The sequence below is a fragment of the Salvia splendens genome, chromosome 13 (genome assembly GCF_004379255.2).
Source record: "Salvia splendens isolate huo1 chromosome 13, SspV2, whole genome shotgun sequence".
NCBI lineage: Eukaryota > Viridiplantae > Streptophyta > Magnoliopsida > Lamiales > Lamiaceae > Salvia > Salvia splendens.
Genome location: NC_056044.1, coordinates 32,316,887 through 32,342,049, shown reverse-complemented (window position 1 = coordinate 32,342,049; position 25,163 = coordinate 32,316,887). Strand labels below are relative to the sequence as shown.

Here is a 25,163-nt window from a genome sequence, read left to right as displayed (position 1 = left end):
TTTATTAGTGATATATTTTGTGAAGATCCAATTTACAAATTTATTTTGTGAAGATCCAATTTACAAATTCATTTTGTTACGATCTACTTAAATCGGATTCTCCCAATCTAATGGATGCTTGCATTTTTATTGGTGATATATTTTGTGAAGATCCAATTTACAAATTACCCTAAAGTCCTAAACTATGGATGCAGTGGCATACGCAGGCGGAGGAGGTAAGGGGCTTAAGCCCCTCCCAAACCATTTTTTTATAATAAATTTCTACGGCAAATATTTTTTAAAATTTTCGAACTTGTAGTCAGCCCTCGCCAAGTTAATAGCTTTGATGTCTAAATTATTAGAGGTTTAATGGAAATGAGGGGCTGAAAATTAAAATTATAGATAAAAACTTTACATCAATGGAGCTGAGTTGAGAAGAGGAAGAAGACGATGAATGAGTAAGAGCAATTAAACTTAAGTGAATAAAATAATAAAAATAGAAAAAGTCTATATTGCTGCCATATTCCCTATTTAAACGGCTACTGCCCCTATTACCTATTCCCTATTCACTAACATACAAATAACTTAAATGAATAAAATAATAAAAGTAGAAAAAGTCTACCTACTGCCCTATTCCCTAATTTAAACGGCGGGTGTTAGGTTTACCAAAAGAGAACCAAAAAGAGAATTCCGATGGATCACATTACTATGTATTGCTTTGTTTATGCTCTATGTGGCCTGAAGTTGAGAAAGTGTTGGAAATTGTTAGAGATGATGTCACTATCCTTGATAATAGAAGTAGAGGATGGATAATTATGAGTTTGTTTTTACTTTGCACTAGATGAAACACTTACTAGGAACTACAAATGAATTGTCTCATGCCCTACAACGGAAAGATCAAAACATTGTACAAGCTATATCATTGATCCAAAGTGTGAAACATCAATTGCAAAGTTTTAGGGAGGATGGATGGGAAGCCATGTTAGACCAAACAAATAGATTTTGCGAGTTGCACAATATTTCACAAGTTAATATGGAGGACATCATACCACGCCCTGGTCGAAAAAAACATGGAACAGAGTTGATCACAAACTTACATCATTATCGGGTAGAGATTTTTTATCAGGTAGTCTAATATTGTTATTCATATTTTTATCGATATATTTACTTGTCATTAACTTATTGGGGCTGCAATGTTAAGGTTGTTGATTTAATTATACAAGAGATGAATAATCGGTTTTCTGAAGCTAGCACCGACTTGCTAAAATGCATAGCGTGCCTTGATCCAAGAAATTCTTTCTCTGAATTCAATGAGCATCAAGTCATTCATATTGCTACTTTATATCCCGATGACTTCTCTGCGGGCGAATGTTTACATCTTCCACGACAAGTTAATAATTTTATTGCTAATGTGCGGTGTGATCCTCAATTTGTTGCGCTTAGTGATTTGGGAAGTTTAGTTATGAAAATGGTCAAAACAAAGAAGCATCTAGTTTTTCCATTAGTCTATCAGATTATTGAGTTGGCCTTGGTTTTACCTGCTGCTACTGCTTCTGTTGAGATAGCATTTTCTGCAATGAAGACTATCAAGACTGATTTACGAAATCGAATGGGAGATGAATGGATGAATGGCAGTCTAGTTGTGTACATTGAGAAGGATATTTTTTCAACAATTTATAACGAGCCGATCCTGCAGCGTTTTTAATCGATGAAAACACGTAGAATTCAGTTGCCGCCGCTTTAGCAAACTGTATTATTCTTTTTGTCAAACTTGTTTTGGATTAATTTTATGTATTAGATATTTATTTATTTTTAGAATTTTTATTATTGTTTTTTATATATATAGGGTAGTGATCAAGATATAACTAATCTTAAGTGTATAACTAGAGAACAAATCTCAGCCACACATCTTAATACTTCAAATTAATCTTATGGCTTAAATAATCTTGTAGATTTTGATAAAAAATAATAGCCAAAGGGCATTTTTGGAATTCAATATCTCAAATGTATCAACGTGAATTGTGTTCTGCGCATTTGTAGAATCTGAATCTGAATTGTCTCCGGCCACCGCCATGGCCGGCCTCTCCGCCGCCGCCGCCGCACATGCGCCGGTTCTTCCCCTGAAGGCGTCCTCCGCCGGGCAGTTCGCGGCAATGACGGCTGCGGTGAACACCATTTTAGATGACGGCAATAACTTGATAATTACTTAGTTATTGCATTTGGATTGGGTGACTTCATTATTCCAGATAAAGAAATGAAAATAAAAGTTGAGATTAAGATTCTAAGTGATGACATGCCATCGCAATTTTTTAAATTCTCTTGACCCGAAAGTCGGGAATTCCATTTTGCATTATATATTTTCTAAGTGGAGATAACATTTTTTTCTTTTCGCTTTCGCTCGGCTTTAGCTCGAAAATGATTTAAGTAAAAAAAATTAATTAGTGATTTCTACCGAAATGGATTGGGATTGAAAATTATTCAAGGGTTCTAATATCAGTTTTAGGATTTACTTCCTATGTACTAGTTGAATTAGGTATATGGCTGGTGTAATTCTCCAAAAATAATTATAACTTGATCAGAAATTGGATGCTTAGATGTATGTCTGAGTTGATGAATCCATAACCTTGATAAGAGAAGTGCATGCTAAAAGAGCCGTGGTGTTTCTCAATGGAGAAATTGTCAAATTGAAATGGATTTTGAATACTTCACTCTTGTTTACAAAACAAATCACTCTTGTTTACAAAACACATCACTCTTACTCAGATTTTACTTCACTCTTGTTCACAAAACACATCACTCTTACTCAGATTTTACTTCACTCTTGTTCACAAAACACATCACTCTTACTCAGATTTTACTTCACTCTTGTTCACAAAACACATCACTCTTACTCAGATTTTACTTCACTCTTGTTCACAAAACACATGACACTTACTCAGATTTTACTTCACTCTTGTTCACAAAACACATCACTCTTACTCAGGTTTTACTTCACTCTTGTTCATAAAACACATCACTCTTACTCAGGTTTTACTTCACTCTTGTTCACAAAGCACATCACTCTTACTCAGATTTTACTTCACTCCTTTTCACAAAACACATCACTCTTACTCAGATTTTACTTCACTCTTGTTTACAAAACACATCACTCTTACTCAGATTTTACTTCACTCTTATTCACAAAACACATCACTCTTACTCAGATTTTACTTCACTCTTGTTTACAATACACATCACTCTTACTCAGATTTTACTTCACTCTTATTCACAAAACACATCACTCTTACTCAGATTTTACTTCACTCTTGTTCAGAAAACACATCACTCTTATTACGATTTTACTTCACTCTTGTTTACAAAATACATCACTCTTAGCATGATTTTACTTCACTCTTGTTTACAAAATACATCACTTTTATTACGATTTTACTTCACTCTTGTTTACAAAACACATCACTCCTAATAAAAATTACACTTTAAGAATTGTTTTATATTTATAATTACTCACTAACTACTCCATATTAATTCACCATCGCCATTTTTTGTTAATAACAAATTCAGCGACGCTATTTAGATTATTCCAATAGCTCCAAGCCTTCTACGTCTCCATCTCCGGCAAATTCGCCGCCGCATTTCTCGCCGCACAATGCTACATCTCCGATCACCCCAGCCCAACAGCTCCAAGCCTTCTTCCAGCTCAAATACCAGTGGATTCACGATCCCAGCCAGTCCCCATTCGCCACGCATCCAATCGCAAATCGCGTTGCCGTCGCCACCTCCGCCCTGCACTACCTCGGATGCGCCGCTGCGCTCAGTTTCCCCCATCTCCACCGCCTCGCGCACCATCTGATCGTCTCCTCCGGCTACGCTGCGGTCGCGGCTCTGTTGTCGGTTATCCTCCCGGATTCCGCCGCCCAATGCGTCTACGTTGTTTTCGGATTGCTCTAGGCCGCTGAATTTGCAGAAGAGATCGAGAGATAAGAATTTAGGGAACCTATTTTTTTCTATGCAATGACCATAATACCCCCGCCTTGTTATTATGGACTAAATTTGTGATTGAGGGAACTAATTTCTCCTTAAATTCAAAAATTAATATCATCCCTTGATTTTTTTGATCTTGTGGCTATTATTTGTTCTCTAGTTATTTGGTTAAGAGGTGTTTGCCATAGATCACTACCATATATATATATATATATATATATATATATAGAGAGAGAGAGAGAGATGTGATCAAATGCAAACTCCTATCTTTGGTACAAACTACAAACTTTAATCCTAAACAATCTTTAATCACAATCAACGGCTGACATGATCTATCAAATGTTAATGTCAACGTGCAATACAATTTGTGTCACCAGGGACTTATGTGGGATTTGTAGTATGAAGCGGTTATTACTCCCCCTCAATTTACTCCAACTTAACAATATTTGACGTGATTCCTCAAATTGTAACCGACGACAATGTCTTCCTAATTTATCTCTATTATACCAAACTACAATGAGTTTCATATTTGGAATGAGAATTAACATCGGCCACCATCTCTTTCTCATTCAACCATAAAGTTATCCCATGTGCATAGTTAATCTCATAAATCTACATTCAAGGTACCATCTTGGCCAATCCTGACACTAATCATCGACATTCAAGGCACCATATTGGCAACGTTTGTGTTGAAGTGCATCGCATAAATCTTCTTAGGCGTTAGTTTACGAAGTATATTGGGCCGACGTAAGCTCCACGTCGACGTTTGTGTTGAAATGGAGATGTTTGACCAAGCTCAAGGTATTTTTCATGACAATTTGAACTATAGGTGTTGCAAATTGTTGAAAACAATGACGTTTATATTTGATGTTTCTGCGTTAGTTGATGAATGAGGTTGAGTAGTAGGCTATGTATCGAATTGGTCGTTGTTGGTAGCATAATTTTGGTGACGTTTTTTTTGTGAATAAATGGTCGTTTAAATCTTCAATACATGAAAAAATATTCTGCCAATGGTTCTGATATAGTCACTGTGCCTTTCAACTAGTCATTGTTCACATTTATTAAAAAATATCAACTTGTGATATGTAAAAAAAAATATCAATGTAGCATGTTTTTTGAACCACTGCAAGTTTCAAAAGATCAATGAGAGCAGACGCAACAGTATTCCATTCTGTGGTGACAACATATTTCAACGACAAGATATTATTAGAGAATGTATACAACATGTTTCGACCTGAAATGTCAGCACACCATTGCCAAAATCATAAATTTTCAACCAATATCAACAACGACGTCTTCAACAAACTCTTACATAATAATTACCAATGTCAACAACAACTGAAAGTTTCAAAAGATCAATGAGAGCAGACGCAACAATATCAACAACAACTGAAAGTCAACACAAGGCGCGTTCTATTCTCCCTGATGATCGACTCTAGACAGCTCGTGGAGTCCCTTTTAATTGATATAAAAATCAAGAAAATCTCTCTGCAAAAAAGGTTCAGGGGTAATGCAAGCTCTACTATTCCAGCCTTAGAACAATGGCAAGCCGGAATGTCAATGTAAACAAATCAGCTCGTGGAGTCCCTTTTCATCCCTATGTTTGATGAAAAGAAAAAAATCTAATGGCAAGCCGGAATGTCAATGTAAACAAAATTGCAACAAATCAGAGGCTTAGAACAATGTCAACAGAAACTTTCAACACACATTATCAACGTCACAGCCAAGATGTTGCTGTACTTTCCAGATTTAATTCCAGGCAAGCGGGAATTTCAACAAAATTGTTGACATTGATGACATTTATAAAAAAATGTCAACACCAACTACTTCAGGATACAAAGATGATATGATAAGAGTTAAAGAAAGGAAGGACAGAAAATAAGGTATGGGAAAGCTAAACAATATCTTCAAATCCTTTAAAATTACAAGTTACAAATTTCATTAACCCCTTCAACTAATAGATCTTTCCAAACGAAGATAGAAGGAATTCCTCACGTGATTGTGAAAAGAGGCCTATATTTAACAACCCCGGGGTCCAGTTTTATTTGAGATTCCAAGTTAGAGACATCTTGTTAGTTGCTCAAAAGTAAGGATCTTAATTTTCATTCACTAGTTTTCACCATAGAATACATGTTGACAATGATGACATTTATAAAAAAATGTCAACACCTTTCCCAGAATCATACATTTTCCACCAAACTCAACAACGAGGTATTCAGCCCACTCTTAGACAATAATTCCCAATGTCAACAACAATGTCAACAAAAGCTATAAACCACCATCACCAATCCTGAAATCATACAATTTCCACTAATGTCACCACAAAATGTCAACATATTGCAACAATGTATACAACAACTCCAAATTACCCAAATAGCTGAAAAACAGATTAAACTAGGGTCTTGCTGGAAAAACAGATAAAAAACTGGGTACAACAGAGTGTGCAAAATCAGTGGTGGGCGTGTGATTTTGAATCGAGCATTAGTTTTTCGGCTAATAATACGAACAATTACCAAAATTAAATGTTACCACGTTTGACAACTAGGTTTTTTGCTGGAAAATCTCACCATCGATCGAATCAGCGGAAGCTTGGCCACGTCGTCTTACAGAGCTCATGAGGCCGGCGAGAAAGGTAGACTTCAACACTAAATCCAATTTGATGTTTCCGCCGAACGCAACCACGGACGATTTCGGAGGGAAGAGGAAAAGGTAGAATGTGGTGGGAAGTAGGAGGGACGCAATTAAGGGGATTTGGTAACGTGAATAGTGTAGTGAAGCCGAACGACGCAATATACGGGATTTGATAATCTCAACAAAATCAGCGTCCAATTGTGAGACCCGATTCTACCCCTTGGTGACACATTTTATAGGGAATGTTGACATTATTTAATCACCTATTTTAAACCTTTGATGAATTATATTGGGCCTATAGGATTAGAGTTTGTAGTTTGTAGTTTGTAGTTTATCATGACCCTATATATATATATATATATATATATATATATATATATATAGGGTTTTGATCCATGCAAAATCATTCTTAATACAAAAATGCAGAACCAAGCATACAAAAGTCATTTTTAGGTCATTGTAAGCTTATTTTTACGTCATTATAGTAAGGATGACATGAAATGATCTTAACATGACCTCAAACCCAAAGTTTATAATATGACCTAAAACTGCTTTACAATGACCCTCCGTGTTTTTGTTTAATTATTGACCATTGGATTGTCAAATCTCATGGTCAGGATTTGGTATTGAGATCAAGTTTTGTATTGATCATTTTCATATATATATATATATATATATATATATATATATATATATATAGTTGTGACCATATGATAACCCTCAATTTGTGTGATAGGGTATAACCAAATCTGGACCACACATATTTTCTAATCTTGTGCTGAGATTCAAACTTAGATTTATTTCATAAAAAAGGCGCAGAGGGTAAATATGTCATTTCCCTCATTTAATTTCTGAATTTCGCTCAATTTCCGGATAGAATGATACTATGAGTTGATAAAATGATAGTTTTGCCGGATAGAATGATACTCTGAGTTGATAAAATGATAGTTTTGCCGGATAGAATGATACTCTGAGTTGATAAAATGATAGTTTTGTCGCGGATAGAATGATACGCTGAGTTGATAAAATGATAGTTTTGCCGGATAGAATGATACTCTGAGTTGATAAAATGATAATTATTTCTCCCATACATGACATACATATGCTGATATGCATTATAGTTTCGATTCACTTTGGAGTTGAGATTTATGCAACTTGTAATAGGGACTAGTAATATTCTAAAAAGGAAATGATGAAATGAAAGCGGTTAAGAGAGCAACCCATCATACATAAGAGCGCAGGTCACGTTCCTTCTTGGTGAACCCGCATGTCATGGCGCTTGGTAGACTTACTTCCATAGCCACTGTCATAAAGGTAGTTTAGAAACTTTTTTTAATCTTATTATATTGATGAGTAAACTTGTTGGTGTGTTTGGTGCTGTAGGAACAAATGAAGTCTGAGTTTTCATATTATGTGTTTGAGAAGCTGTTGGAGACTTGCAACTCTTATCACGTTTGTATGATGTTGGAGAAAATTAAGTATGTGCTGCGATGTGAGGATGCAGATCCAAAGGCTTATACTAATGCGCACAGGCTTTTGCAACGTGGAGGTAATTTATCTAGGTTGAGACACTTTATGCTGCTCAGCTTATTCCGTCTGTTTAGCTTATTTACTTCGTTTTTTTGTAGAAAGCCGCAGCATAGCATTGGGTTGGATATAACGGCAATGTGTTGTGGAGATTTAGTTATAGGGTTATCACACAAATTGGGGTTATCATTATAATGCACCCCTATATATATATATATAAATATAAATAATATGTGTGTCCCCTGGCAAGAATTTTTAGTGAAGCCCCTGCCAAATTTATTCTTGCGTCCGCAACGGTACGAATGAATCCAATCTATTGAATATTTTTCCACCTTGGATGGAATACATTATTTTTTATATTTTTTTATTTTTGTTTGCTATATGTATTTGAAAGAAATATTTAAGAAATAGAATAGTGCATTATATGAATAAATTTAAGAGATGCTGTTATACGAGTAAACTTATAAACATTTTAGATCTCAAGTTGCCAACTGATCTAAATGTTCACAACACACATTTATATGTTCCCAACATAAACATTTATAAGTCTCGTTTCCTTTTATCGAATTTTCCATTCTAATATTTTACTACATATCTAGATTTTTCTATCAAATTTTAGATAATTTTATCATAAATATCCAGATATTTTTATTATATCAAATTTATATTTTATTTTACAAAGTCAATATATATAAGCGTGAACTACAAAAATGGTCCATGAACTATGACTTTATCTCGTCCATAGTCCCGGGACTTTAAAAAATATCGCCAGTAGTCCCTGTGATGGGGTGCGTACTAAACAAGCCCAACAGCAATGACGGCCCATCAGCCCAAAGCCCAAGGAAGAGTATGAGTTCGACCGAACAAAGAGTTCGGCCTCAGCCTACAGCTCGGTAAAAGCCAACTAATCAAGCTCTGCTCTCAGGTCGGCATCAAGCTCTACTCTCAGATCGGCAACCAAAGCAGTTCGGTCTCAGTATTCGACCGAACAAGGAGTTAGTGGACCCATACAGGATTTCCACAACTTCCAACACACCCACTACCACGTGGTGTCAACTCAGGCCACGATCGTAGGCCATGACCTACGCTACATCCACGATCTTAGGCCATGACCTCCACGACATCCACAACCATCATTAGTGGTGATGCAAGCCACGATCTTAGTTCAATGTATAAATAGAACTTAGATCAGATAGAAAAAGGTTAAGCTCTCTAGAGATAAAATATCATATAGCAAGTCTGTGTTGTAAGCTGTAATTCCAGATCAAGCAATACAATCTTGCCCTCCCTTCTTCCCGTGGACGTAGATTTACTTCAGTAAATCGAACCACGTAAATTCATTGTGTCGACGAGATGCTATCCTCGACCCAACACCTCTTCCGCGAGCCCCAGAAGCTCTAACCCCTCGGCGATGAAGAGTCTCTGCAATAAGCATCCGCTGATCTTGCTCGCTCATAGTCACAACTCCTCGGCGAATTTCAGTCCGTCCCTGTCTTGACGATTCCGGTTGCTCCTGAGCCCGTTCTCGTCTTGACGTTTCCGGCTGTTCCGGAGTTCGTTGTTGACTTGGAGTAGGATTTTGAACAAGGGAACCAGAGGCTTGATCTGGAGTGCGAGCATCTGTTGGCGGGAAATGCCTAAGGAATCTCTCGATTGAGGGACGCCGGGAAAGAATGATGTCGTACCGAGAAGCCCAGCGCCGTAATGATTTCACAACTTGTTGGCAAGCCGAGCTCTCCAGCGCATTGTTCCTCCGGAGTACATGATATTCCTCCCACAGTTCGTCAACTCGACTCTGAACATCTGATATGGTCACTCCCCCGCGCACACGGATGTAATCCTCGTACGCAGTCCTCTCAGCAATGGTCGTATTCAGCTCGGCCTCCAGATCCTTCTTATCGGACTCTAAGTCCTTATTATCGGCCTCCAGCTTCACTAAACGAGCCAGAAGCTCGTCATTCTTCGTCTGATCGGCTATAGCTCTTTTCTCAGCTTCGTCTAAAGCCGAAGAGTACAGCCGTTTCCAGTGAAGTATCTCCATCTCCTTGAGTACAAAGCAGCTATATTAGTTCGGCAGCTGTACCGAGCAGATAGTAAAATACAACAGGAATAAAGGCGAGTACGAAAAGCTATACGAAGACAAGTGTAGAGAATTTTTCATTCACAAGGAAAATTTTTTACACTAGGAGGGCTTCAAGGCCATTTTACAAGGAAGAAACTAGACTAAGAGAAGGGAGACGAAATCATACTCCGCCAGCTTCGTCTCCGGCTCCTCGGTCTGGTTCAGCTTCTTTCTCCTGAGCTACCTCAGCCTCGGCCTCGCATCCTGCCGGCCTCGCCTCCGCCTCCTGATCGGCTTCCTTCTCCGGATGCCCGGCCCGCTCGACTTCGGCCTCCTGCTCCAGCGGCTCGGCCTCACCCTCTCCGTTGTAAGTCGAAGCGGGTGAAACGGGTCCCACGGAGGCAAAGATAGCCTCCAGGTTCTCGTCCCGATCAGCTCGACAACTCCGGACTCGGTCTGCAGAAAGCAGGACCGAGGATGAAGCGAGCTCCTCAAGGAGCGGCAGATTCTGAAGCCGAGCTGCTATCTCTCGGCTGTACAGAGGCAGCACGACGTCGGCCCCCTGCTCGCCCTTATCGGTAATTAGCCTTACCAGACTACCGACAAAGGCCGAGAACTGGCTGCTCAAAAAGAGTTTCTCCGTGTAAACACGGAGAGCCTCCCCCTGGGCAGCCACGGCGGCAGCCTCCTTCTGAGCCTCCCGGTGCTTCGTCTGCTCTTGCAGGATGATGAGCTGGTTTTTGGCTGACCGGGCTTCATCCTGAGCCGAGATCCTAGCAGCTCGGGCCCTCTCAAATTTGGCCTCAGCCTGTTCGGCCAGACTACGAGCAAGATGCAACTTCTTCTGCATCTCCTCGTAGTCGTGGGATGCTTTGGAGAGCTCCACGGAGACGAGCTTGGCTCTCTGAAGATGAACAAGGAAAAAACTCAACAGAATGGCCATCAAAAAATGTGGAAAAGAAGCCAAGTCAGAAAGCTTACCTCCACAAAATTCGTCGGCCATTGAAAAGGCTCAGGGACGTGTTCCGGGATGTCTGCAACCACCTCGGAGATGACCAGGTCTTTCCCCGGCACTCTTGGGGACTCATGAAATTTCCCCTTCCCTTTAGCCGAACACGGCTCCGGCTCTTTCGGATCCGAAGAAGAGGTTCTTTGCCTCTTCGGATTCTTCTCGGCTTCAGACGCCGAGCGAGGGGCTCTCTGCCTCTCCGGCTCCACAAGCTCGGAGGACTTTCGGATAGCCTTATTCAGCAAGTTCACTGTCAAAAAAAAAAAAAAAAAAAAAAAACAACAAAGTCAGATTTTCTTCGTTAAAGCAGTAGAGCATAAAGATAAAGAGAAATCCTCACCCTCGGCCTCTTCGTCCGAAGACGAGATGTCGAACACGACGTCGCCCTTGACGAGCTCAGACTCCGTGTATTGTTTCCTAACTATGGGAATCTTGTTGAGCTCGCCATCGAGCTCGTCCAACGGTTCAGGCCGAGGATGACGGATAACGGACTTCGGCCCTCTCCAGGGAAAACTAGGAGCCGCGGTCCTATCATAGTAGAAGAAGCGGTTTTGCCACTTCGGCCACTTCGTTTTACAAAAGGCCCTAAAGGGCTGTACAGGGATCAAGTAAAACCAAGACCCCTTCCTCTTAAATTGAAAGAATTTAAGGATCGCCTTCAAAGACAAATCCCTTCCTAACTTACGGAGTTCGGCAGCGAAGGCCGACAAGTGCCTCCAAGAGTTCGGAGTCACCTGGCCTAAAGGAAGCTGAAAAAAATCTAGTAAATCTATAAAGGCAGAAGGGAAGGGGAAACGAAGCCCGCATTCTAAGCAGGCCTCGTACACGGTGGCGTAACCCTCCGGCGGGGAGTCAGCCCTATGATCACCGTCAGGTACCACCGCCTTCCCCCCAGGAAAAAAGTATTTTTCGGGTAGGGATATCACAGTATCCTTACTCAAAATACTATGGAAATACTCTACGGTCTTCTCCCCGGACTCTTTCCGGCCAGAAGACCCCTTACCGCCTCTCCTACCGCTACCCGACTCCGAAGAAGAAGAAGAAGACATTTTTCTTACTTTTTGAAGGTGAAGAAAGTCTGAAGAAATTCTTGAAAGCGGAGAGAGAATTTTCGCAAAAAAGAGAGAGTGCAGAAGAAGCAGTCGCAAAAGTGCTTCAATGATGAAGAAAGGAGGTATTTATCAGATTCGGCGAAGATTTCAAAATCGTCGCACCGTTTCGAATCCCACCTTTTCAGGATTCAACGGCCGGATTTTACTGTCGCATTTAATGCAAGGCACGTCCCCTGACATCAGCCTCCCCCTTGCCTTTATCCAGAATGCCGAAGTGACTCACTTCGCCGAAGTGATTCACTTCGCCCTTCGGGGGGGGTAGTGATGGGGTGCGTACTAAACAAGCCCAACAGCAATGACGGCCCATCAGCCCAAAGCCCAAGGAAGAGTATGAGTTCGACCGAACAAAGAGTTCGGCCTCAGCCTACAGCTCGGTAAAAGCCAACTAATCAAGCTCTGCTCTCAGGTCGGCATCAAGCTCTACTCTCAGATCGGCAACCAAAGCAGTTCGGTCTCAGTATTCGACCGAACAAGGAGTTAGTGGACCCATACAGGATTTCCACAACTTCCAACACACCCACTACCACGTGGTGTCAACTCAGGCCACGATCGTAGGCCATGACCTACGCTACATCCACGATCTTAGGCCATGACCTCCACGACATCCACAACCATCATTAGTGGTGATGCAAGCCACGATCTTAGTTCAATGTATAAATAGAACTTAGATCAGATAGAAAAAGGTTAAGCTCTCTAGAGATAAAATATCATATAGCAAGTCTGTGTTGTAAGCTGTAATTCCAGATCAAGCAATACAATCTTGCCCTCCCTTCTTCCCGTGGACGTAGATTTACTTCAGTAAATCGAACCACGTAAATTCATTGTGTCGTAGTCTTTATTCTCTACCAGCATTTACTAACATCAGAAATTCGCGGATCCATCACCCTGGAATAAGAGTTTATTTCGAAATTGGTCCTTTTAACTATTTTTTATCCGAAAATGCCCTTTTGAGCATTTGGACAATTTCGTCTTTTCACATTTTAACTGTTTCAATATGGTATTATTTCAATGGTGTACTAAATCTGATATTATTTCAAAATTATCTTCTTCTTCCCTTTGTCATCCTTCACTTTATTTTTTTATTTCTATATTAGATTTAATTTTATAAAATTAAATTTAAATTTTAGATTTTTAAATATCAATAAAACTATATATTCTTAATTAAAACTATATGTATCAACAAAACTATAAAACTATATATATCAATAAAACTATAAAATTTATATTTTATTAAAATTATTAATTTATGTATTCTTTCTCGTCTCATAGCTATATATATATAGAAATAAAACTATGTAGTCAACTCACACAAAACTCTTTTATAATAAATACATAAATTAATAAACTTAATTAAAAATAATTTATTGGTATTTTAAAATCCAAATTTTAAATTTAATTTTTCAAAATTAAATCTAATACTGAAATAAAAAATAAAGTGAAGGATGGCAAAGGGAAGAAGACAATAATTTTGAAATAATATCAGATTTAGTACATCATTGAAATAATATCATATTGAAACAGTTAAAATGTGAAAGACGAAATTGCTCAAAAGGACATTTTCGGATAAAAAATAGCCAAAAATACCAATTTCAAAATAAACCCTTAGTCCAGGGACTACTGGCGATATTTTTAAAGTCCACGAACTATGGGCAAGATAAACTCATAGTTCAAGGATCATTTTTGTAGTTCGCTCTATAAATACAATAGTGCTTTATTTTGTAATGAAATTGAAGGTTAATCGATCATTATACTCATAACTTATTAATTTGTCAATAAATCAACATCTATTTAAATATAATATTTATACTCCTAATTACTATAAATTATAAACAATCATATTATAGAAGAAGTGACACAGTAGATATGCTCATTTAATACTATTATTATTCAAATAAAAACATTGAAAAATTTTTATTCTTTTTCTTGGACAAAACACTGAATACTGCTTTAAAATTGACGCTTAAGATAAGTTGGAGAAGAAACCTTGCTTTTCTCAAAATATAAATATGCATACATTAAGAATGATAAACTCCAAACTGAAACAATGACTTAAGAATAAGAATGTGTTTTGCCTTTATTGTTTATCTTTCTTTTTCATCAATCCAAAATGGCTGAACTTCGAAAATCTCCATTTCTACTCTATCATCTATGTATGCTCCATCTCTTCTCCGCCTGACCCCACCTTGCTCCAGCACCGGCCAAGCCTCCACTGGAGCGGTGGCTGGCTCCAGCGCTGCTCAGACGAGACCCCTCTGCTTGAAGACCTCAAGCATTGCAGTGCCTATCTTTGCAGGTGACTCAACCACAGTAACACCAGCTTCGCGTAGAGTCTTGATTTTGTCCTGTGCAGTACCCTTGCCTCCAGATACGATAGCTGCAAATTGAACAACTCTGTCAATCGCTTCCACCTATTTAGTTATTCTAATGACACAAGGTGAAAGACCAGCTGATACAAACTTACAAACTGGATGGTTTGAAGACTAACTAAAATGATTGGAGAAAATGGAAGAAATATTATGAGAAAGTTTTATTGACCAGAAAGATATGAGCTGAAACAGTCAAGGTCTAGCTTTTAGTGTCGAGGATCAGTACTAAAAGCCGTTCTCTATGCTCATCTTGTAGGGATAATCAAGAAGATTCTATTGATGTGTGCTATTTCTCTGAATCGATTTGGATCAGCATGAGATAACTATTGGAATTTACAGAAGAAAAAAGTACCTCCCGCATGGCCCATTCTTCGCCCAGGTGGAGCAGTGAGTCCAGCAATAAAAGCAACAATCGGCTTTTGAGTCCCACTTGCCTGTCACGTTGAAACAGAAAAGATTGAATATGTCAAGTCATGCAAACAGAAACAGAAACTATCGGAAGCAACCAGAATTGCAGAATCTTCTAAGAAAGACGGACTAAGCGCCGCGTACAAAGATAGTATGCAAGTGTAACCAAATAGTCATCCAAAAGCTGAGGTTTTCAATTTGCTGAAAATAACCGTCTTAACAAAGATTGATGAACATCAGATAGACATTCAAAGTTTGGGTAAATGATCAACATTGCAAGTTGCAGGTGTGGATAATCTGAAAGGAATTTACTCAGTCAAGAGTTTCCTAGGTTAAAACAACAGGTTGATGGGCCCAGCAAGATGCCCACAACAGTCATTTCAAGTACAATCATAAAACATGCTAGTAAAGCACTACAGAACTATATTCATCGAAGGCGAATCAACAGAGGCGGATCCCAGATTTTGATCAAGCCACTTGTCATATTGCATAAGAAATTGATCCATTGTTTACAGAAAATACCCATCCAAAATTCATTAATCCTGAGACTCTAAGGATGTTAGTATTAACCTTTATGAGAGCTGCTGCATCCTCCTCAGCTGTGCCACCTATCTCGCCAATAAGAACAATCCCTAAAATGCGAAAATGAAAATGTATCAAGCAACCTCCTTTAAGCATGTAAAGAAAAAATAATTTGGAACTCAACATAATTACGAATATTTAAATATCATCCATGCAAATTAATCTACGCCTGCAAACAGATGGAGTTCGCTGCCCCACTCATTTGGTTATTGGTCTTTGCAGTTTGTAATAATTGTTTTGGTTATCATACAATAATTACTGCCAACTAGATTCAACTAATGAAGTCCCAAACACCCATAGTTTAAAGCTCCCACATTGATTAGGCTCTATCCCAAGTTCTGAGCATGTATCACAATTAAAAGGCTAAGTGAGAGCGAAAGTTATTCAATATTACAGCAATGTATTTGATAAATAACATCATCTATGCATCTTCATTCACCGCTCCATCAACTTACTAACATTATCAAAGATTCAGTAAAATAAATTTTAAAAAAAGTACACGTTTCCATCCTAACTCCTAAGAGACCAAGGGGTAAGAAAAGAAAATGACAGTCTGACAAATTATACCTTCTGTTTGTGGATCCACAAGAAACTTTTCCATGCAATCAACAAAATTTGTTCCATTGAAAGGATCTCCACCAATTCCCACACATGTTGACTGCCCAAGGCCAACTGCAGTTGTTTGGAAGACCTAAAATAGACAGGTGAATAAGTTATGCACAGAGATTAAAGATATTTTATTAACCGGACAAAATATAACTATCAAACAAATTCTCAAGTTTGAGGGGTAGAAGTGTTTGTTGCCGCAAATAAAATAAAGGTAAACTACTAGTTCACTGTCATTGGTCATTCAGTATTACCAGTAATTACTTAAAAAGAATTATTTTTTTCATTCATCTTATATAGAGGAGAAACTTATCGGCTAGCTCTAGAGCTAAGTTTTTAGGATGTGATGCTTCTAATGTAACCAGGACGTAATCTAATCAAAAATGAATCTTACCGCTTCATAAGTCAATGTACCAGATCGAGAAACAATTCCAATGCGTCCTGGTTTGTGGATATATCCAGGCATAATTCCAATTTTGCACTCACCAGGCTTAATAATGCCGGGACAGTTTGGACCAATAAGCCGAGTCCGTGACTGCTGATTAAGAGCAGCTTTCACACGAACCTGCAATTTGGAACAGAAATCTTGAAGAACAAGAATACTACTAAAATTGTAAGCATATGTAGAGATCTATGATCATCATATACTAAAACTTAATTATGAATTACATGGGAATATGTGAGTAACCAATGCTTTCAGACACACAGAAATTGCTATGACTTTGCTAGTGTAAGCAACAGTCAGATAATTTTCACACTTAAATATACAACATTTACAAATTGAGAATGACAATAGCATAGAACTGAGCAGATTGAGAATGACCAAGAAAAGTTCAAAAGATACATATCACCACAAGCTTATATAGTATTTACTATAATTACTAAGGGGGGAATTTAGTCTGAGTGATGGATGGATCGACAAAAATAATCTGAGCTAATCTGCCATTTAATTTGATTAACTTTAAACTTGTTCAATCATCTTATCCTTCAAATACCAACCATATGGTATCAATATATCCTATCAATAAAAGTTAACGCCCCCTAAGAGGATTATGGAATTCTGCAGTTACGGCGCCAAACTGAACTACTGGTAAAGGTCTGGATAGATGAGTATCCTCCACATAGTATGCTGCAGTCAACAGGTAAGTTAGAAAACATAATATTCTCCTCATGGTTTATACAATTTGATACATGGTGTTACTCTCCTTTACCAACTAATAGTCAGCAATCATAATTCTATAGGTGTTAGGAGGAAATACAAAGTCATCTGATAACCTAAGCAAGACCATGGATAACGCCAGGCAGTTGTCTCTGGTATTTCAATGATTAAATCAAGAAGTTTGGGAAGAACTCATGCGCTATACAAAAGGATAGAAGTAATTAACAAGTATAAGAAATCCAAAAAAAATATTTAGCTTGTGCAATGTTGTAAACAAGAAAACTGGATCAGTCAGAAGAGGTTGATTGTTCAATCTATCTCTGTGATCAAATCAAAGACACACATGGAGCTAAATAAACATCTTACCATGTCATGTTGGGGTATTCCCTCTGTGATGCATACAACCAAATCTAGCTCAGCCTCCAATGCCTCCATGATAGCTTTTGCAGCAAATGGAGGAGGAACATATATCACAGATGCATTAGCCTTTGTTTCAGCTTTTGCTTCTGCTACAGTGTTAAAGACGGGGAGTCCCAAGTGCTCAGTTCCACCTTTTTTAGGGGTAACTCCTCCAACCTATCCATACAGACATAATTGATGAATAATGATAGGTGTTAAAAAAACATATTTTTTTACAAATTACACCATGCACATCACATCAGCAAGCAAAGCAATAACCTGTCACACTCAGACAAAGTTTTTGTCAAACATTTGCATTCTAAACACTAATACTTGGATGACAGAACTACAAAAGTCAAGCAGTAAAGCAAGGTAATAACCTTGTAATTTAAATACTACAAGTACTAACATGTAAACTAATGTTTTTCAGCTCAAATCATCTTCAGAAACTCATATGCACAACTTTAATAATGATCATGATCAATATGCGTCTCTAAATAAATACTGTATATTTTCCACACAAATCAAAGCAAACACCGTTTCACAAATTTCATCGCAATAATCATATACCGCACCTTAGGCTTCACAACATTTTTCTTCTGGAATGCTTAGCACTTAACAGAATTCAACAATACTCAGTTTCACCTTGAGTAACCTAATTCCCCAACGCATCACGAATATTTCAAAGCCAAACATTATGCATTTCTCACAAAACCTAATCCACCGTATCACATTCCCCAGTGATCCACCAATCGGAAAGCATTAACGAAAAGCGATCTCGCTACATAATCTATTCAGTCAATAACAAATAAGCAGATCATAAACTGAAGCAAATATCAAAGGCGAATGGGGAGTGAGATCATACCATCTTGGTGCCGTACTCAATGGCCTGCTCGGTGTGGAAAGTGCCATTCTTTCCGGTGATGCCCTGGCAAAGGATGCGCGTGTTCTTATCGACGAACACGGCAGGCGGCGGCGACGGCGATCCGAAATTGCGGAGCTGATTAAGCTGATTAGGGCGGAGCAGCCGCGATGACAAGCTGGCAATCAGCCTCGTGGCTTGACGCGCCATGGATTCTGTTGACTGCGTTTTGGGAAGATGCGTGCGATTTAGGTTTTTGCAGAAATGGGAGAAATATTAATATAATCTCTTCCTTCCACAAATGAAATAACTTTTCTTTTTTGGTTCCTTTATTTTTTTTTGTTGAGGATTATTTTGATATTTTAGAGTGGCATATATTTGGACAATATTCGTACTATTTAAACATTGTGATTTATAGATAACTTAAAACTTACAAAGTAGAAGTATCATTTTTAAAGAGTATGTTATATTGTTAGTATATGTTTAAACGTTAAAGCTTATAGAGTTACATAGTCATAACTTATATTTTGAGGGCAATCAATTGAATTGGTTTGCAAACCGAATTAGAAGAGAGTACGGTTTTTGACTTTAGCATAGGATAAATTTATAATTTCGCAAAGTAAGTCTAATAAAAAATCTTAAAACAACATTGTTTGAAGTCTTTTTTTAGAAAAATATTTGTCAAATTAGGTGTGTTTTATGGCATTTTCGGCTACTCATATGCTAAATTTAGACTCTCGCTCTGCAACTCGAAGGTGGTCATTCCCTCCCTTGAAATTCATCGTTGAGTTCAATCACTTTTACGTATTGGTGATGGTAGGAGGAGATTTTTTTTAACTTAAATGAGGAATAAATTTGCAATTTCGTGAATAAAGTTTAAAAAAATCTTAACATGGTGCTATTTGAAGTCTTACTTTTCAAATTGGGGGTGTCTAGAGCATTTTTGGCAGCCCGTAAGAAAATATTAGGCTCTCTTTACTGTCTTAACTACGGTCGTTCATTCTCTCTAAACTCATCGTTAAGTTCAATTACTTTTACATATTGGTCGCCGAGTGAGGAAATTTTTTTAACCTTAAAGATAAATAAAGTTTGAAGTTTTAAAAAATCTTATAGTATTATGGAGTTGTTTGAAAAAAATCTAGTATTATGAAGTTATTTGAAGTCTTCTCTCTTTTTCTTAAATATCCTTCAAATTGGGCATAGTTATAACATTTTGGACTTCTCTTAAGAAATAATTAAGGTCTCTCTACGGCCTTGAAAGGTGGTTGTTCCTTCCCTATAATATTATGAAGTTGTACGTGTTGGCCGAGTGGTAAAATGTTTGATACTCAGATCAAAAGTCACGGATTTGAGTCCAACCTTTAAAATTGATGTTTATTTTTTAATAAAAAAAAAAGGTGTACTTGTACATAATTACTGTACATATTTGAGATACAATTTGAATTTTAAACTATGTATATTGTTACAATAATTGGTTATATGTTTAATAAAGACTCGATCATTACATAGTGGCCATTAATAATAAATGATAGTACTCCGTAACTAATAAAAAATTTAACAAATGTAGATATTCAGAAATATTAGTACATATTAATATGAACTGGATTAATTATTATACTTTTATATGCTCCATAAACACAGACAACCCATCTTAAAATACTTAATATTTTTATTTTTGTTTCAATAGACCTCCATAATTTATGTTTTAATAGATCCTTTTACTTTTATATACTGTATCTAACATAAAGAGTTCATTTTTAATGGATTTATTTTATTGGGTTGTTAGAGAATGAGAAAGCCAATATATAAAAGTTGTAAACATTAATTTATTTTTCATGTTGGATATATCTAATTCTGTAAATATGGGAAATTCAATTTATTATCTGTCACTATTTTTATGTCAACACCCATATGCTTATTTTGTCAAACCTCCGTACCAAAATTATATTAAATGATATAAGTCAAATTTGAACTATATAATAAATAGAAAAAATAACAACTTTCAGAGCTATAGTCAAATTAATAATACGACTCTATGTTTTATGTGTGTGTAAATCCTTTCTGGATATACTAAATTACCATTTTTATTTTGAAGATGAACGTTAATAATAACAATAACAATAATCTATATGATAGTAATTATTGCTATAATAACAGCTTGATTAATTAGTAGATCATGCTTATATAAATAGATCCGAAAAGACAATCAATACTTGAAAAAATCAATATTCCTATTTAAAAAGAAATGAAACAACATATACAAAAAATACCAAAAAAATGTAAATTAAGAACTAATTATATTTGTGAAGAATCAACAAAAAAATAATGGTTCTCTAACGGAGTCAAATTGAGATCGAGAGAGAAAATCCTCCTGCTGTTGGCTTTCTTCACCACCGGAAAAAGCGCGAACGGCGGCGGCGCCGCCGCCGCCGCCTCATGGTGGTTCTGATCAACCAAGGCCGCTCTGTGCTTCCTCATATGGCCTCCAAGGGCTTGACCTAACGGGAATTCCTGCCCGCAAATGCCGCACTCGTGCGTTTTCGGCTTCGGCGGCGACGGCGGCTCTCCACCGCCCAGCCGCGGCTTCTTGTGGCTGGCGCGGTGGCCGCCGAGCGCCTGGAACGATGGGAACTGCCTGTCGCAAGTCTTGCATGTGAAGATTCGCGATGAATCTTCACCTGCAAGGACTCTGTTGCCGCTGCTGTGTGCGGCAGCGGCGGCGGATAATAGCATTAGGAAGTTGGCCACGGCGGAGGCGTCGTCGCCATCGCCGGCGACGTCTCTACTCCTCTTCGACATAATTTGGGAATGATTAATTGAAAAATGGAAGGATGAATTAATTGGATTGGTTTTTTTTATTTTTGAGTAATGTTGAGAATGAGAGTTGAATGATGAAATTAATATGATGAGTTTGTGGATGTATATATAGTCTAATAATTTCATTGTTAGTTGTGGAGTAAGACTATTGACATTTCGCATGGAAAAATAAACGAAATTTCGTTGATGAAAAGTAAGTCAAATTTAATTTTCAATTTGATTGGTTCAGATTAGAAAAAATGAAACGAGATATATGGGGGTCCAAATTGGATACCGTATTAATTTAATGCATAGTACTAAAAATATGTTGTCATTTGCTTTGAATAAAAAATGTACTATTGATTGCTTAATTGAGCACACACACCGACACACGTACACTACTCGCTATAAATTAAGGTCGAAAAATATAAATAAAGGTATCAAATAAAAAAATAGTATCTTGTAATATTTTTAAAACATTAACAACCAGCAATTCATAGTTTTTATGGAGTGATATGCATTAGGATTTGATTATTGGATACACATTCTCATAAGTATTAATTGAAAATCATATTTTTTTAAAATTTATGTACTATATTAACGCTTTTCTATGCATAAATTAATGATTTTTAATATGATATCCTCATATGACAAGTGCGGGTCGATCGACCCTATTGTCGGTCCAAGGGGCATCAAGGCATTGAACTTTACGACAACTTCGCATCCTCAGGCCTAATCCTTCCATTTTATTACGTGATTTTATGATTTAGATAGCTACGAAAAGAATAAAAAAAACACTACATCAACTAAATGGTAGATAATGTCGGCAAGCCAGTGATGAACTTCTTCTGCCAACGAGTTCTAACCCAACGAATTTCATTTTCTTAAATCCGCGATCGATTATATAAAAGTCCCATATCGGTAAAATATGGAGTAGTTTTAAAAACAAATTATGTAGTGTAAATTCGTACGGATGAAACGTCATTGAGCACGCAAGCTAATATTTCTAGAATTTTCCTAATTGATTATTAAAAGTGTGAGCTACCGATTGTGTTACATGATAGTTGAATAGTATTGTTTTTTAAGCTAAATACTACTATTAATTTTATATAGAGGATAACAATAAAATTGGATTTTCTCAACGGAAGATATTGCGATCAACTGATTATAAGTAAAAGAGTAGCAAACCTAGGTCTACACGTTTTATCTAGAAGCAGTGATATTTTTTTGTTCACATAATCATATAACCTAAGTCAATGAAAATAAACTTCAAATGTAAGTATTATTAATCTACTTCCGCTGTAAATAAATATAAAAAAAGGGCCAATTGTCTACAAACTAAGATTTAAAAGAAGGGGCCAATTGTCTAGAAACTAAGAATTTTGTATATTTTATAGTTATAAGATGATAAGTGGATAAGATGTTCGGCGACGTCGTTTTGCCATAAAATTTATAAATTGTATGTTCATTATATTTATCTTCTTTAAAATGAAAAAAAAATCACGTTTCAATATAATGTAATTTATAAAATAAGTGATATCAATAGCATTTTATAAGGTATTAATTATAAATAAATATTTTAAATAAAAGAATAATGTTATATAGATCAAATATTTTTGAATTCTTATAACATGTCTAAATGGGAGAGTTTATGAAAATTCAATACTATGGTTTAATATATCTTCACTTAATGAATTATGGACTAAGGACGTTTTCAAGTATTACAAAAACAAACAATTTACAAGTTTTTATTCATTGAATTTTAAAAAAAATAAGAGTCTAGAAACCGATCTAAAGAAAGTTCCCAATGGAGCTAACATTTACACGGAAATGATTCATGAATCATGACTCCTCTTTCTGGTAAAGTGACTAAAACTTTTACTCCTTTTGTTATTAAAATATTTTATTTTTGTCAATTTGTTACATCCAAAAAACACTTTTTCCTTTATAAACACTAGTTCACAACACATTAATCTCAATATATCAGTTTAGTTACATCTTTTACCACAAACTATATCCTTCACGAGCTTGGGGGTATTTTCGTCCAAAAAAGTTTAAAATAATTAAAAAGCAGCTCACATGATATTACAACGAAGTTAATGGAACTCAGAATATATTTACAAATGTTACTGTCCAAAATAATACCTTGGCAAATTAAAAATAAAAAAATACACACACACTAAGAGCGTGGAATTAATGTAAAGAAGCCATGACTTAATTTAGCTGTTTTTCTTGAACAATTTACTGTATATTCCATATGACTAGGAATGGTACGGCTATGTGTATTGCGTCACTCACTACGTAGAAGGTACAATGCTAACTTGACCTTTTCACCCTTTCGAGTGTAAAGAGAGAGCTCATTTTCCAATCGATGGATCTATATTACGACATGAGTATGAATTTTTTTAATTTGAGCAATCTCACTAAACTTAATTAATCTTGGTGTGATTTCATTTACAAAAGAATTTCTCATGTGAATATGTTGAGATCATGGCTACTCGTAACATGTTAATACTAGTGGTCAACTTACTTGCACTTTAGTGTTCTGTTACGATCCCCCTATATCTTAGGATTCCCCAAATATTTAGTTATCTTTTTATTCCCCATATCTTTTGATTCATAGTATATTTTCATATCTTGTTTTCTTGTTCACTAAGCTAGTATTCTAGTATTATAAATAGGGCTAGCTTGTTATCTTTTTATTCATTGAATGAAGAAATAATTTGCCCACATTACTTGTGCAATACTCCTTATCAAACCTTGAAGACTGCCGACGGAGGAAGTTCTCCGTGCCAGCCACGAATTGAGCCGCCGACCCCAACGTTCGGGGCGCCGGATTGGTGTGTTGCGAGTGTAATCGCATGATTTCTTCGTTAAGAGAATTGTGCTCTTAACAACTGGTGCTTTCATCCCGTACTCTTCCTCCGCATCACCACCAACTCCACCTACCAAACCAAAATCCACATTATTCAATCCATTATTCGATCTCATCACCATAGCTAGCCTTTTTTTGTAATCTACAAAGTGGAAGGACATCGGCATCCAATTTTTCCCATTATCAGCGCCACTGTATTCTCGCCATAGCTCTTCCTACATAAAGTCACGCACCTACATCGATACAGCGTGGACGGGCGACTCCTTGTCGCTAGGGTTTGAGAAGATCATGGCTCGATTCGATAGATTGGAGTTCCTGTTGGATTCGATGGATAGGCGCGTTGATAAGCTGGGGACGCCGCGTATCCCTTACCCGGATCCACCCTATTTTTCGGATGAGGCAGACTTTGACGGGCATCGTTCCCAGCGCGACGGGTGGACGGCCGAAGAGGATGCCCCCTGGCCCTTCAACCACGGCTGGCGGGACAGTGGTAGGGGTATCCAACGCCGGTGTGGTGATGCCCGCGATTTACACAACCGAGGGGGCCGCTTTCCGCAGTTCGGCGTGGCGACTGCACCCTATCGCTCGCGCCCGGATATGCGACCGCGCTCTAGTTGGGAAAGGCCGACGGATCGCTACCCACAGGAGCTCGATCGGGGGTCCCAACACCCTACTCGTTTTCGCACCTGCTACGAACAGCCTCCCGGCGGGCCGCCACCGCAATGCTCACCCCCAAGTTGTTGGCCCGCACAGCGGCGTCAAGACGCCTATAGGCAGCAACACGAACCTGTTGCTGCACATATGGAGTC

General features: G+C 37.5%; 2 protein-coding genes across 2 annotated transcripts; both read right to left on the bottom strand.

The window, feature by feature from the left end:
• Positions 1-14,267: 14,267 nt before the first annotated feature.
• On the bottom strand, positions 14,268-18,978 carry LOC121761332 (succinate--CoA ligase [ADP-forming] subunit alpha-2, mitochondrial-like). Its single transcript, XM_042156985.1, has 7 exons — positions 18,687-18,978; positions 17,789-17,998; positions 16,658-16,828; positions 16,225-16,348; positions 15,646-15,707; positions 15,020-15,101; positions 14,268-14,675 (listed from the first exon to the last, which is right to left on the bottom strand). Exons 1-7 carry the CDS (start codon positions 18,891-18,893, stop codon positions 14,539-14,541), a joined length of 993 nt encoding a protein of 330 aa, XP_042012919.1. The 5' UTR covers positions 18,894-18,978; the 3' UTR covers positions 14,268-14,538.
• A 1,915-nt stretch (positions 18,979-20,893) lies between these two features.
• On the bottom strand, positions 20,894-21,560 carry LOC121761465 (zinc finger protein ZAT12-like). The gene has a single exon (XM_042157110.1). It carries the CDS (start codon positions 21,480-21,482, stop codon positions 20,979-20,981), a length of 504 nt encoding a protein of 167 aa, XP_042013044.1. The 5' UTR covers positions 21,483-21,560; the 3' UTR covers positions 20,894-20,978.
• Between the last annotated feature and the right edge of the window lie 3,603 nt (positions 21,561-25,163).